Source organism: Haemorhous mexicanus, chromosome 4 (genome assembly GCF_027477595.1).
Source record: "Haemorhous mexicanus isolate bHaeMex1 chromosome 4, bHaeMex1.pri, whole genome shotgun sequence".
In the NCBI taxonomy this organism is placed as follows: domain Eukaryota; kingdom Metazoa; phylum Chordata; class Aves; order Passeriformes; family Fringillidae; genus Haemorhous; species Haemorhous mexicanus.
This window is the reverse complement of record NC_082344.1, coordinates 60,815,081-60,831,012: the sequence shown is the minus strand read 5'-3', so window position 1 is coordinate 60,831,012 and position 15,932 is coordinate 60,815,081. Positions and strand designations below refer to the sequence as shown.

General features: G+C 35.7%; 1 protein-coding gene across 4 annotated transcripts; it reads left to right on the top strand.

The window, feature by feature from the left end:
• Window positions 1–3,698: 3,698 nt before the first annotated feature.
• Window positions 3,699–15,085, top strand: PACRGL (parkin coregulated like). 4 transcript variants are annotated; one of them, XM_059845084.1, is made up of 9 exons: window positions 3,852–3,992; window positions 4,136–4,330; window positions 6,103–6,233; window positions 7,800–7,867; window positions 8,947–9,037; window positions 10,260–10,394; window positions 12,104–12,211; window positions 13,187–13,267; window positions 14,637–15,085. In XM_059845084.1, the coding sequence occupies exons 3-9, from the start codon at window positions 6,120–6,122 to the stop codon at window positions 14,691–14,693; spliced, it is 654 nt and encodes a 217-aa protein (XP_059701067.1). In that variant the 5' UTR covers window positions 3,852–3,992; window positions 4,136–4,330; window positions 6,103–6,119; the 3' UTR covers window positions 14,694–15,085. The 4 variants fall into 4 exon arrangements, with proteins under 4 accessions (XP_059701070.1, XP_059701069.1, XP_059701067.1 ...); XM_059845083.1 differs by having other exon boundaries at window positions 6,103–6,239; XM_059845087.1 differs by lacking the exon at window positions 4,136–4,330 and having other exon boundaries at window positions 3,699–3,992.
• The last annotated feature ends 847 nt before the right edge of the window (window positions 15,086–15,932 follow it).

The following is a 15,932-nucleotide window of genomic DNA, read 5'->3' as shown; positions in this document are numbered from 1 at the left end:
TAACTTCTGGTGTATTACAGAAAAAGAGTAAGCAATCCAGTAGAATCAATGGGCTGTTATCCAGAATTGCTCAGCTGAAGTGAGCTGTTTCACACCAATTTTCACTGAAGATAAAAGGGCAGATTCACAGGTCCATCAACTTGACAGGCACTGAACTAATCATCTGAGGCAATGCTTCTCAATGGAGGTGCCTGGAGCACTCAATCTTTGCAGACAAACCTGAAAACTACAATTAGGTGTCTACAGTCTGTTCTATAGCTCACATTTATTGCCAAACACTGTAAAGTAACTCCTCTTTTATAGAGGACTATTTATAAAGGGGCAGAGTGGTTAAGTCAGGATGAAGGCTTTGTGGAATGATATTTGAAGACTATCTAAGTAACACACTCCTAGAATTCACTTTAAACTTGCCCTTTTTGAGAGACCAGAGAGAATTTCTAAATTTTCTGGGGAAATGAAAGGAATTACCACATACATTGAGGAAACATGTTTTGTTCTTTCACTGCTCTTATTCGGTTGCAAGTTGTTGGCTCACAGCTGTGGTTAAAATTGCACTTGGTTTATTAACTTCTAAATCAATCTCAAATGAAAATATATGTTTGTGTGTTATAACATGAATATTTAGGACTATAGTAAGATGTAAAATGAGTCAATTTTAAGTCTGTTGTTAATCTCTTTCTTGTATTTAGAAAAATATAACAAACAAATCAGCATAAACCACTTATTGTTTAACAGAAAAGCTGCTACAAATAGAGAGGGAAACGTTGACAATGCACATTAATTAAATTATGACAAAAAATAAAGTATCAACTCCTTTTCTTCCACATTCAAAAGCCTGCACTTGTCAAGAAATAGTCTGCCCACAATTTCTCAACTGGCTCTGGCAACATGCCAAGTGTAAACCATGCCAAATGAATTAGCTTAACAAAGGTGTAAATATGCTCAGGCAAAAAGATCTAACACGTGACTGGTTTATGTGATGTTCTTTCAATTAGCCATATTCCAATAAGCTTCACTTTTAACTTCATAAGCCTCAGAATTCATTTGGCATTGGTGAATTCTCCTCCCCCTCAGTAATTAACTATTTAGCTGTGACTAATAAAAAAAAAAGTCAAATTGAATATTGGTTTTATCAGAAGTTATAGGTAATTAATTAATCAGTGGTTCTATTTAAACTGGTTGAGTATTATTATGAAAATTAAGTAATCACTGCTGAGTTAGCTTTCACTTTCATGTTCTATATGCTCAACTGAACACACTCACAAACATTAAAGTTTCTTTTCATTTTAAATACTCTTTGGTAATTATTCATATTTTTGTCTTTAGTTATTTTCAAGCACTTAGGAAGGTTTATGGCAGTTAAATTTAAAAAACCTTAAAATGCATAAAGAAGAAACTCATAAGAACTGGAGCTGTTGCTAAACAAATATACAGTAATAAATAGTGGGTCATTATACCCTGTTTAGCATTACAAACTGGTATCATCATGATGAAGAAAAATGCTAAAATTTGTCATGTTTTGTTGATCCATACTCTGATCATACAGTATTTTACCTCCCAAATTGTCCATACACCAAGTATGTTTAAAATGTCACAGACTATTTCCTATTACAACTATCAAAAACAGTAAGACGCAGTATGAAAAGCATTTCATTTTAAATAAATATGTTTTATTAAAAGTATTTTGACCCATATCCCCCATGTCTATAGTAAATGAGAAAATCCAAGGCCAGGTATAATAATGAAGAAGCTACTTAAGGAGCAGGGGATCTGCAAATGGATAGGACAAGTGTAATAAACACCATTTTAAGATCATACTGTAGGAATCAGAAGGGACTGAATGGGTGTTTAACCTTAGGACTTCTCTTTTCCTAACTCTTAAAATATCATGCCAGTTAGAAAAAAATGTATAAGGATACAGTTTCATCCTATTCTACCCCAGGAATTTAGGATCATTTTGGCATGTGTTTCTGCCACGTGGGAGGATCAAGGCCACCCAGAACACGAGCACTCAGGTGGCTGAGCCTTGCACACACCCAGCACCCCAAGAGCAGGACTCCCTGTGGTACCACACTCTGCAGGACGCTGACACTCTCTTATTTTGCATTTTTCAGGAAAATGATTGGACTCTGAAGTAGGCCCTGCTCTTGCACAGAGCCTGGAGTGTTCCCTGTCCTTTTCCAACCCGGTTGTTTCTGTGCTGCCGTGAGTTCAGTGGGAGCTGTGACTCCACAGAGCTGATCACTGGGGTTTTGCTTCGTGCTGCACAGCAGTTCAGACCTCCCACCGACTTAGGAACCGTACTACTACTTTCTTCCATAGCTGTGCTCTGGTCTGTACTCACAAAACAGCCATTACAGGTACATGGATAAAATGATACTAAAACACTGAACTAAAAATAAACCTTGATCAAAAAAAGTGGATTTTTTTTTCCTCATCCTGAAATGATCATGCTGGTTTGCCTTTTTTAGTGTGATTTTCAAAGATTTCCTGGTCTGCTTTACAATATTGGATTTCTTCTGAGATCATTTATCAGTCCATGAATTTTTTGGATAAAAAGACATCAATTTTTGTATTACCTTCAGTATTGTGGAACAGTAAAATAATTCTTTTAAAGTACTATAATGTCTCTTGAGTTTATTTAAAAATACTAAAAAAAAAAAAAAAATCTTCCCTTCTCCAATATTATTTATAGATATTTTCTTTCTGTATTTCCAGATAGTATCTTGCACTAATGCATTTCAATGACACTCAATTATGCCGCCCTGTTTTAACCCTGCAGATGTCCTCACTTTTGACTCACCATTATTGGCAGATAAAAAGTATTTATGTTGGATAAAAGCAATTATGAATACCTTCATTGCCCAAAATCTAACGCCAATGGCATTTTTCAAATATTCCACGACTACTTTTCATTACTGTCAATTTTTTTCCCTGTGGAAAATTATAAGAATAGTCTCACTTATGCACATTCAGTTCTGCAGAAGAAATGACAGAAGTGAGAAAGAATGTAAGGTGGAAAGCTTCCATCCCGACCAGTTTAAGCAAACCAAGGAAACATTTTCCTTGAAGATTTATTTTTGTGTGCATTAATGAACATACACATTTCTTGAAGAAAGCAAGAAAGCACTCTCGTGGTCAAGTGAAAAAGTAGCCTTTTACCCAAAAGCTTATTTACCACACTCAGATGTGATATCACATCTGAGCATCAAAAAGTGGCTGTATTTCCAGAGGAACTTTCAGTATTGTATCAGGGGATCATATACCTGGGAATGTATTTAAAAAATGGAAAAAGCCGACTGGCGGTGTCACCTGAAAATTCACCGTTCTTATGAAAACAAAACAAAACAAAACAAAACAAAACAACAACAAAAAACCCAAACAAAATCGATCTTTCAATCTCCTTGTCGCTCCGTCTGCAGCAAGCACGGAGCAAGTTTGGGCTGCCGGCGGCCCGTAGTTCCCCTGGCAACCGGCAGGAAGCGTCGGCGGCGCCGGGGGCCCGCGGGGACCGGGGACTGCGCTGCCCGGAGCCCGGCGTGCCCGGAGCCCGGCGTGCCCGGAGCCCGGCGTGCCCGGAGCCCGGCGTGCCCCGATCCGAGAGCCCGGCGTTCCCGGAGCCCAGAGCCCGGCGTTCCCGGAGCCCAGAGCCCGGCGTGCCCCCATCCGAGAGCCCGGCGTGCCCCCATCCGAGAGCCCGGCGTGCCCCGAGCCGAGAGCCCGGCGTGTCCCGAGCCCGGCGTGCCCGGAGCCGAGAGCCCGGCGTGCCCAGGCAGCGGGAGCCGGGGGCGGGACAGGGGCCCAGGGCGGCGGGGCGGCCCCTCGTGCTCCCGCGGGGTCCCTGGGTGTCCCACGGCGCTGGGGAGGGCCGGGCCGCGGGCTGCGTGGGAGCTCGCCGGAGCTTCTCTGCCTGAGCCTCTCGGCGGTGACGGCGCTCGAAGCCCCTCATGTGTTTCTGCCTCTGCACTGCGGGAGATTTGGCACTCGGCAGGGTAAGGGAGCAACCTCGCCTTTCAGATCCTGCTGACTTCCATTCTGCTTGCCTTAAGTGACTTCTAGATCCCGAGCTCCAGGCTGCGCTTTTCCTCCTTTGAAAGATGTTTCTTAAAAGTGCTTCTCCTCTTTCTGTTTAAAGTGTCGCTCCTTGATTTGAAATCTGTCATCTGCCAGTAGATGGGTCACTTCTATATCAAACCTCGCTTGTTTGATTCACGGCTGTGCTTCACCTGTCTGATCTCTCTACAAAACCGTGTGACCCTTCCAGCTCCTCACTGCGCGAGAGCATTCATCTCTGAGAAGTGAGACCTCCTCCTGAAAAGTACTTTTTCTGGTCAGTGCTATCTAATGTAGCCTAGCATGTATTTTCGTTGCTTGGAAAACAGAAAAAATTAAAAACATCTCAATTACTTCTAAATACTTTTCTGAGAAAAATATTTATATAGGTATTAGCAAGCTGACCGTATTATTTGTACATTTCAAAGTCTGACACGGATAGCACTATTTTGTTACACATGCTGTTACTGTCAAGGACTTATCTGGTGCTTTCATAGTGTGAAACAATTTTGATTTTTAATTTTCTGACAGATAAAAATCTGTCTTCTAACCCTAATGTGATTGGAATTTTATGATAATAAACAAACTTACAAAATCAGTAGATTTATTTCTATATTAATGTTTTCCATTTGACTTCCATTTTACAAACAGAATAGTTTGTAACAACATTTTACTGAATGTTGTTTCACAGCATTCAGTAAAATTGAGAATTCAAACTTCATTGAATTCTTTCCACAAGTCATAAAAACAGTGTATCTACACATGTGCTGGGACCTTATCACTTACCAGAAACAGAAGCAATCTTAAAGGTTTCATAATGATGACAAAGGTACCTTACTGGAAATCCTGCTCAGAGGGAAGAATTAGAATAGCCAAGCTAAACAAGGAGTGCACATGCAAGAGTCTAGTAGAGATTAAGGCAGGTGGCTGATAGAGCAGAGGGTGAGAGTAGCATGGCAGTTCTGTCTCCGATTCATCCTGATCTCAGTATTTGGCATTTAATCATATTTTTAACAAAAACAGGTGTTACCAAGGGTGATGGCTGGACAGCAAGCACACTGCTCATCCCTGAGGCAATGTTTGTTTCTGTGTGTGGCTTCCTATTTTTTTGTATCTCTATATGGTGCAATTACTTTTTCACAATAGAAATCTAATGTCTTATCTACTAAATTGTTTTTTTCCATACAGAATACACCACACCAAAAATTACTGAACATTATAATATTCAAACCCAGAGTTTTGACTATTTATATATTTATTAATATTTGAGATCTTGTAATCCCAGGAATAATTTATACTATTCATCATAATATCAGACTTGGTATGGTAAATGAGTAGAGAACTATTATTTTTATTAGAGACACTTGAACCCAATTACACATCACATTTGTAGTGATGTGTAGCTGGTGCATCGACTTACAAAAGATAAGTGTACTTAAATCAGTACTAAATGATGTAGACAAAGTTATTTTTGCAGTGTTTTTTAAAAAGTAGTTTCATTCTTCTTAGTGGAATTGGAATTCATTTTCTGTGTTCTTTTTTTTTTTTGTTTTTGCTGCCTTACATTTCTGTTCTCATTTCTTATTGATTGTGGTTTGGGTGTTGTGTCCTGAATGTACTTGCTTCATTCCTTCATCCTGGACCTTCCTCAAATTGTTGCTTTCTTCTGATGAAATTTGAAGATGGGATGAAATCAGAAGATGGGCTCTGGGCTTTTCTGCTGAGGCCTGTACTGCTGCTCATATTTTTGTAGGCTACCCTGAAAGCAGACTGTATCTAATTCACTTATGCTGCAGGTCTCAAAGAACACAAGTAAAGACGAGCAGGTTAGGAAATGTGTGCATTTGAAATATGGAGCTACAGGACTATTACAATTGTCCCATGCACTGTGTCCAATATGTAAGAATGAGCATCTATTTCCTAGTGCACTAATTCAGATTTACTTGGTTGGTTGTTCATGTCAGTCTTTGGGCCTGGGGATTCTAACCCTTCGTATTCTATCATATAGGAATGAAAATTATTTCATATTTTTAATTTTTTTTTTTGTAGGAAGCAATGTTCTAAGAATGTCATCAGGCATCCAAATAAAAACAAAGTCTGCAGCCCAGAAAAGCAAGACATGTTCTCCAGAATCACAGCCAAAGCCTAGTGCCAAGCTGAATCCTAAAACTATTGATCCAGTATGTGTAGGTGGTGGTGGTTTTGTTTGGTTAAAATCCATCCGAAGTTTGAAGAGTCCTCCTTACTTTATGAAATTACATGCAGGTCATGCTTTTTCTGGTCCTATTTTTTAAACTGAAATTAAACTTTTATTAAACTTTTTATTAATCATATATACCTTATCTTCTAAGCTCAAATGCCTGAAGGTATAACATTGTTTATTACATTACTATAAAAATGTATTTTGGTACAGTTGTGGCTTGCATGTTAACTGTTATTTTTTATGTACTATTGCCCTAAAAAGAGATTTGGAGCTAAACATTAAAAAGGGTTGGTTTTTTCTTACTTCTAAGCTTTGGCACCTGCTGCTTTAGAGAAACTTATTTCAGTTATGCAATAAAACCAAGAATCAGGTGGCATATTGAAGATATTCAAGGCCTCATAAAATCTGGCAAATTAATTACTGGTGAGCATTATTTGAAACTCACAGTTACTGTGACTATGTAATCCTTCAGGAAAAATTTGTGTTCTTGGGAGAGCAGTAATGAAAAGAGTTGTTTATTTCCTGGAAGTCCCGTGCCTGGAAAACTAGCACTGAATGCATGAATTATAGTTCACCACTGGGCCATATCATTTAGCAATTAGTAATGTCACAGGCTTTTTGGAAAGTGAATGAAATGCAGAGGTACTTTACTGATAAACAGAGGCTGAATACTTTAATGTGGGCATCTTTTTTACTTGAAATCTCTTTGCAGGTAGCCCAATGACCAAAATTAAGCCATGAACACAATTCTACTAATCTTAATGTAGGTTTAAACACTCAAAAGATAAAAGTTGAGATTTCACGGTATTTCCTTCTGAATGTTTTGTGATAAGGTGTATTATCTGGGAAGCAGCATTAAATGACCATGCTAATAAATAATATGATAGTTCATATGCATAAGAAGCACATATATTATAAAAACCAAATTTGTGCAGCTTTTCCTGGCTTGAAGGTCCTAGTTTCCTTCTCCAGTGTGTCCTTCCTAGATTCTCACCCACTATGAACCTTCCTGTGCATTTGCAATGCTCTCCCACCATCTTTCCCAATATTTGCTGTTTCTCCCACATCTTGCCACCATATACTTTTGTCTATACTCAGATCAAGATGGAATTGCAGTAAAACTGCCTTCTGCATGTTACCAATATAACAACAAGAGCTTCAGGGAAGTGGGAGCTCCTTGCTCTACCTAGGAAAGAACCTGTAAAATTTTAATATTACCATTTGCAAAAAAAAAAAAAAAAAAAAAAAAAAAAATTAAGTGATTCCATCAGGAGACCACTGATTGAACATTTTTATTCATTTTAACAATTCCCCAGACTGATAAGTCTTAAAAGCAGTTTTCAGATAAATTTATCACTTACATGTTTTCCATTCCATAGCTGTACTTCTTTTTTTGATTTGGTTTAGAATCATAGGATGAAGTCCATTTTTTGGTAAACTTCAGTTTTAACATATTCATAATATATGAATAAAACTTTACCATTTACCAGCTATAAAACTTTACCATTATGAATAAATAATGCTTTTTTTTCTGTTCTCACAGTTTCGTGCTTATTCTCAACCATCATCTGCATTTGCTGCTACATATGCTAGAGGTGGCATTCCCTGCAGGTGTGTTGGGTTTGGTTTTTATTTTTACTGAATATATTATGAAATACATCTCTTCATGTTTCATCTTTTAGTTAGGTTGTTTAATTCCATTCAGTTCTGGAAAAAATTCCAATATTTAACTCTTTACAGATCAGAAAGCAACTTCCCATGCCTGTGGAATTGTCTTCTTTTGGTTCTTTTTTTATGCTGTGTAAATATCAAAGCCACATTTTTAAAGAATAGTTAGGTATGTGCACATTTGGTTTCCTAAGCGTCTTTCACAAACTATATTTTCAGGTAATTTAATTTACTTATCCCTACTAACAAAGAAAATAAATTTAGTGCCATTTTAATAAGTAGACCTTGCACAGCCTTAGTAGTATGACAACATGTTATTGAATTTCCTATTCTGTAGTTTTCAGGCACATGAAATATTAACAAAACTACTCACAAGCAAGTTTAAGGTATTTTAAGTTACTTGGTTATATATTTGTCTAGACAATAAATGTTCTGGTGTCACATGGATGCAGAATTACAAAAATATAAGCCATCATTAATAGGATGTATATGTATATAATTGTATAAAATAATCATTAATATATAGCATTAATAAATTTATTTGTTTCCTAGTAAATAGTGAATTCCAGTATGATCTTCCTTCAGTTTCAACTGCTTTGCCTTACCCATTGCTATTTGAGGAAAATGTTTCTTCATATACTTCTCAAAATAAGTAACTTTGGAAAATGAGTATCTTCTGTGTTGGCATGAGAGGCTTCTATAATTTTTATAACTTCTATTCTCTGATTTCTATGTGATTAGGAGCAGAAATTTGAAAACTGCCATATTTTGGGAATGTAGTATAATTGCACTGTTAACTATTATACATATACAGAGGTTGGAATCCATGATCCCAGAGATCTTTACCAACTTAGTTGATTCTGTGGTCCTATAATTTCACTAAGGAGAGCATTATGTATTGAGATTGTGTATGTAATGTAGGAATACAACAAACTAACTGGTGATACAATTAAAGCAAATAGTGTTAGCAATAAATTATGTATTATATATGTTATTTTGTTAAAACTTTCTTCTTTATATAGGTTAGTGCATGGATCAGTAAAGCACAAACTGCAGTGGGAATGCCCTCCTGAAACTGTTCCCTTTGATCCTCTTCTTTTAACATTGGCAGAGGTAAACTCAATTTCTTGCAATGTTAAGCAAGTACCATTTCCTACCTGCAAATGTCATTTTCTAACAATCTAAGTTAGCTAGTTTAAGCTCCACTTCTAGAGAAATAGAACAAAACCCCACTTGTGAAAATATTGTATGAATGAAAATGGTCACGAACATTGCTATTTGTAGTTCTTTAGTTGGAGCTTTCTGGGAGAGCTAGGTAGAGCTGTTTACTCTTCAAGATGCTGATCAAATGCAAGACCACATCCCAGATGCCCAACTGTTGAATGAAATTTGTGGTTTTGCAGATTCTTTTGTAAACTAGATTGTTTTGCTTATTTTTGTGTATAACACCTACCTTATGAAGTAAGAATGCTCTCCTCAATAGATTGAATTAGTACAGTGGAAATAGGGTCCTGTAAATAAGTGGAGGAGAAGTACTATACATTATGTTGAGGCTTCTGTTTTCTCAGAACATCTGTGACATTTCTCACCCAATATGTTCCAGGTGTCTAAATGCTGAATCCAATGTTGCAGGTAGAATAAAGTGCATATACTGAGGTGGCTTACATTATTTTTTCTTTTTTCCTTTTTTTTCCCCCCTGTTTTTTCCTTTTTATTTTCTTTGTTTCTTTTTCCTTTTGTTTCTTCTTTTTTTTATTCTTTTTTTAAATACTAAACAAAAATGTCAATTCCTGAAGTAACATAACATTTCTTTTATGTTAAGAAAAAAGGCTTCAGACACATGGCTTTAAATCTTTGAGTTTTGCCAGTCAGACCTCCACTAGATGTGCATCTTTGTGCTATCTACAAATTTTTAGTGTTGCATAGAGAGATATGTGGTGTGGGGTGTCTTTCCTTCCATAATTCACCTTCTATTCTTTTTTCCTTTCAGGGTACAAAACCCATAGAGAGATATAGCCTGTTCTAGTTCATGTTGTCATTGAAAAAATACCTTGGGTTGTTAGATTAAAGGTAGTGAGGTACAAATATTGATTGAATTGGCAGTATTCATAATAGGAGTTTTAATATTCAATATTCTAAAAGAAAAATGAATTAGAATATTCTGTGAGCAGAGTTGTACCCAGTGGCTCCACATGGTGGAGTTAGTGTACTTTATGTTTTGAACTGATCTGACAAAATCTAAACATGGTCTTGCTGCTGTGTGGAACTTTTAAAACGTGTTTTTGTTTAAAAGAAGGCTCAGTATTAAGAAAACCATGTTTTATATTTGCAACAGGGATTAAGAGAGACAAAACATCCCTATACTTTTGTTTCCAAGGAGGGTTTTAAAGAATTACTTCTGGTTGAAGGTGCTGCTGAAAAAGTTATTCCCTTGTTGCCTCGTCTAGTTCCAGTCTTAAAGGCTGCATTGGTATGTCTTACTCTTCATGCAGAGATTTTAATGGGTTTTAATTTTTTTATCCTGCTGCTGGTGGGAACTACATGGGTAATATTACTCTAATAAATCTATTGCATGGGCTTTTGGTTTGGGGGGTAGGAATAATTTCTCTTTCTGTAGTTAACCTTGCCTTGGTTTATTAGCTATATGTCTGTAAATATAAATTAAGATGGAAAACTCATTGTATAACAATATGACAGTATCTATGGGAAAATTTTATGAAACTTTTCTCTTAAAGGTTTTAATATAAGCAGAAATAAATACATATATTTGTGGGCATTTTTTTATGTCCACACAATAGCACACAAAAAATAGAAATGATGTGAAGTAAAATGGATATTCAGGAATAAACACTCCTCTATTACATGTAACAATTCAAAACATGCTACAAAGGTAAAGCAGAATCACAAACTAAGAGACCCACAAGGATCATTGTGTCCAACTCCCAGCCCTGCACAGCGCCATCTCCAGAATATGTCAATGAGGAAAAAGGAAGAATACATTTATAGTGTTTGAGGTCATATTCTTAATTTTAAAAAAATGCTTTTAACTCTTTTACACCATCGGAAAATAAAGATAACCTTGGCTTTGAAGGTTATCTCTTTTGGATCTCTTTCATGTCTTTGAAAGCCCTTTTCTGGTTCATTAAGTAGCTGTCCCTTAATCTAGCTGTGTTTCAGTTCTGATTAACAGAGATGGCTTGAAGTTTGAAAATTAATTGTGATCTCAAATCAGAGATGTAACAGAAGTACGGAATTGTGTGTTATCACTATTTTTGGTTTAGCTTAAAGGCAAAATTACAATAATAATGCTTGTCTCTTCCTCCAATTAATATTACTCTTCTGATAATTGTTATTGTTGCACTGCTTTGGTATTATGCCTTGTTAAATCTTCTACTAGACAAGCAGTCCATGATTTCTAGTTAAAAAGAAAATTTTCAGGACCCAGATGCTGAAGAAGAAAAGTAGTTGTTTAAATCAACTTATAATTTAGCATGAGACCAAAATAAGTTGTTATGAGTCTATTTCTCTGCTAAAGGAAAAGCAGCATAATGAAACCATTAGAGAAGTCAGGTACAGAAGAAACTTCCCATGGGAGAAATAAAGAAGTAGATAAGAGCCTGATAACTGCTGGCAGGTCTAGTTGGCAGGGGACTAAGTTAATTGAAGCAGAAAGTCATTGGTTCCTCTGTTTCTCCAACAAAGGAAGTTATTGTTATGAATTACATAGAAATTACCCAGAATTCATTACATTTTTAACTAAAATGGTGTCTCTCAATTTCAACATACCAGCATTTGAAAGGTTATTTCTAATATGCTGTGAAATACTGAAATTATCAATGTAGCAAGCTTTTCTGCGTGCCACTTTTTTTTTTTCAACAGTAATAGATTATTAATTTTGTTGTCTCAGAAGAAATGCAAGAGTTTTGTGGAAATTTTATGGATGCTTTTGTTTTCCACTTTAAAAATATGCCTTGCCTTTAAATTTGGCCTCTAGAGACTAATATTAGTCATTGTACTTCTCTTTCTAAACTTGCATCATTATAGCAATTAGCAGTTGCACAGTAGTTTTAGTGTTTAAAACTACTCCTTACAATCATAATGCAGAGATTGCAGTTTAGAAAAACTTACTTTGTCTGAATCTTACTCTCAGGATTTTCTTTCTTTCTTCTCCTTCTGAAGGCCCATGCAGATGATGAAGTATTTGGAAGGGGATTGGATGCTTTAGTGCAATTGAGTGCTGTTGTTGGCCCATCTCTTAATGATCATCTTAAGCTTCTACTCACAAATGTAAGTTTTTAATGCTGTAATAAAAAGCATTTGTATTTTCATGGCATTCTTATTGAGATGTTACTATACTATCTGCACAGACACAGTGGAGGACTCAGCAGTTCCATGAAAAGCCTTATTTCAAACAGTCCCCAGTGTGAGTCCTTTGTTCTTTTAGAATATGGTGACTTACAAAGTTTTGGCAAGGTCCGAAAACTTTTGTTAATGTAAACTGGAGAATAATGGAAATCTTCTCTCTACAATTTATGAAAACATGCAGATGCTTTGTTTTGGAGGAAAATTTCTTGCAAAATGAGTTTGTAATTTTGAGTCTGAATATCTTAGCAAAACCATAAACATTTTAATACATTAACAGAAGCAAATATCCCCATTCCTTTCAGATGGGAATTCTGCACAAGGAAGTTGTCATTAAATAAGCTTTGAGTGGGATTATGAGAAGTGTTTCTATAACAACTTATTCTGGGGACATCCTTCCTCTGTCAGACAGCCTTTTCATGGTTTCTTTTAACCTGCTTGCAAAGTGCACTTTTACAGCAAAATAAAAAGACTTTTAGACAATCAGTACAGAAGAGAAATTACAGCAGGTTTTTTTGAAGTATTTCTTCTACCAGAAATCTTTTTCAATGCACATGATAAAAAAGTTAACTTTTCATGTGGACAGTTCTTTCAGAATTACTTTTTTTAAGGTGGATATTTCTTTCAAATTTGTTTGGTAAAAGAAAAAGAAATATTTTTGTGGGTTAACAGATCAGTTTTCTTTGAATTCAAGTTTCTCTTTAGTTAACTTTTTATTCCATTTGCTTTTATTGAGTTCCATACTTTGACATCAGTTACAAGTTATAAAGTAATATTTCTTTGTGGCTTTAATTTTGCAAAGATAAGATGGAATAAAGTAACAAAATAGGTTATTATTGCCTCTTTGCATATATTTTACTATATTGTGCAACAAACCTTTTTGTTTTACTTTTCCAATAGCTTTTAAAGAGATTAATGGACAAGAAGTATAGAGAAGAAGTTACTGTTGCTTTACAAAAGTTGGAGCACTGTGGTGGAAAGGTGAGTTGATCAGATATATTCAGTAATCAACACTTTTTAATAGAATTTTGTCAGAACAGTTTTCATCTCTGGTTTTGTTGCCATTTTCTTTCTTCAGTATGGCTGGGATACATGCTTGGTGTTCCATTTTCTGGGACTAAACATGTTTCTCAACAAGATTTACTCCTGCAAAAAGTTTCTTTTTGCTGTTATTGATGACACCTGTCTGTTCACACTAATAGTTTATTGTTTATGCTATTTCCTGAGGGAATATGACACTCACATTCCAGCCCACCCTGGTTAACCCAGAGTTTGGATCTGCAATGGCTATAAATCAAAAAGATGCTTTAAGTAATAGCAGAGGTTTCTTCTGTCGAACATTTTTTTGACAAATGTCATACTGTACATTGTGCACAAAGGAGAAAAGGAGAAAAAAATTTGGAGTACTGACTTAGATGTTCATCTAGAAGAGAAAATATTTGCTTTCTTGACCCTATGAATAGGTGTATGTGTTACATTTAATAGGTATTTGTAAAGAATAGGAATAACCTGAAGGCAGGGACCATACAGGCAGGCCTAGCAGTACTGAGCTTGTGTGCCTTAGCCAGTAGATGCCCGAATAATCAGTAGTTGCCTCTTCATTTTTGTGTGTGCACATGTTCATTTAAGAGCTGTAGCAGTGTTTGTATTACAGACTTGAAAAACATCATGAAAAATGAAGGAGGATGAGAGTTCATTATTTGTATGAAGTGAGACAAGAAAAAGAAAATTACAGCTTGTCCTAATGTTCTGAAAATTTAGGTCTAGATAATATAATTAACCCAGTGAGTCATTAACCTCTAATTCTTCTATCAGTCTCCTGATTTCTTGAAGTCTTACCTGATAGTGAGTAGGTCTTTCTGTATATCTTTTTAAAAGACTGTAATAAGATAAAGCAAAAAAAACTGGAAAAAAACTACTAAGTTTTGGTTACAAGCAATATTATATAATCCAACCAATTAATTTATCAAATTTATTTTCTAAATTAGTCTTAAAGCATATGATTCTTACTTTTGTTAGAAATCCCTTCCAGAACATCATTCTTCTACAAAAAAATCCTTATTATTTCATGTATATATTTGTGCTCCCTTTTAGGTGTGAGTTTTCATGTCCCTTATGTTGAATGTTTACTCCAGCATTAGAAATCACAATGGTGCATTTTCTCAATGCATTATTTTCAGCCCTTTTGACAGTAAATTTCTCAGCAAATACTAACTTTTTATCTTTCTACTGTTTGATAATAGCAAAGATAACTAAGTAAAAGTTGTGAACTATGCAATTTATAGAGACTATATAAGTACTGTCATATGTACTGCTAGTGCCCCTTATTTTGTTTTGTTTTTTTCAACAGGCAACTGTGGCAATCATCAAATCTAAAATTCCAACCTATTGTTCTATCTATTCTTGAACAAGGAAACTGTAGTGATTTATACTGCAAGGTGAAGTTTGAAAAGAAACTGTAAATACCACTGACACTTATTTGGGGTATGATATATTCTGTTAAAATAATAATTATTCCTCAGTATATTCCTAAGTATATATTCCTCAGGAGTCTTATCAGTTTGTGAATATGTAATTATGGAAGACTTTTCTTTGTATATTTGTATATGCATTTGGCTTACAATGACACTGATTAATGTGATATTATTTCAAGAGCAGAATAAATATTGATTCTTATTTAGTTTTTAATTACAATTTCATGTATTATATCTGCAGTGCTTTATATGTTTTGTATATTTGTGTGATGCAAAATAATTTTGTTGTAATTACTTAAATAAAATCTAACTTGGTGCTAAATCACATATGTATAGTTGCTTTTGAAATACATAACTTCTTTTGTGACACAGCACAGATGGACACATTTAGGTTCATCAGGACTAGGATAGACATAGAACTGTGAGCCTTCTCAGACTTCTTCAGAGTCAGCTCTTAAAGGCTGTGAAGCTGAACCCAGTAAACAGGCAGCCTGTGGTCCAAAGCTGAACTTACTCATTGCATTCTCAGCATTTTGTTTTGAGAGCCTGGAGAGGCTCTGGAGAATACAGTGTAGAGGCATCAGGTAGCTCCACAGAGCCACAGCTGAGGTTTTGCTCAGCTAATTAATTCCTGTTAACTATGAGCCTACTGAATGGGTGCTGGCTGGAGGAGGCAACTTTGAAAAACTTACACTGTGATCCCTTTGCATTGAGTTCAGTAACATTACAGATATAATTGGGATTTGCTTGTGAATTCAGGTCCAGACAAGTTAGTAAACTTCTGAACATGGAAGCTATGAAAAATATAAGTTAATGACAAAAAGAAAATTGTATAAGCCAGCTTACCTGGCTGTCAAGCTTTGGAGGGTACAGCATTTGTCCATTAATGTATTTAAATTTTAATGCAAAATAATTCCTAATTGGTTCTTATAATAAATGCTGTTCAGGGACATGTTGTATTTGTGTACACTGTCAGAGAGAGTTTACAAAAGTAACAAAATTTGCACCGAATGTTTTCCCCTGAGGAATATTCAATTCTGGCATTTTTAGTTTTTCGAAAGGATGCTTTTTTTCATAAGAAGATGCTGATGCATAGAGTATTAATAAAAGTCTGTCATGTGAAAGCAATTTCAGAGGTTTTTTTAAAATTACCACAGCCTGACTAAAATTCA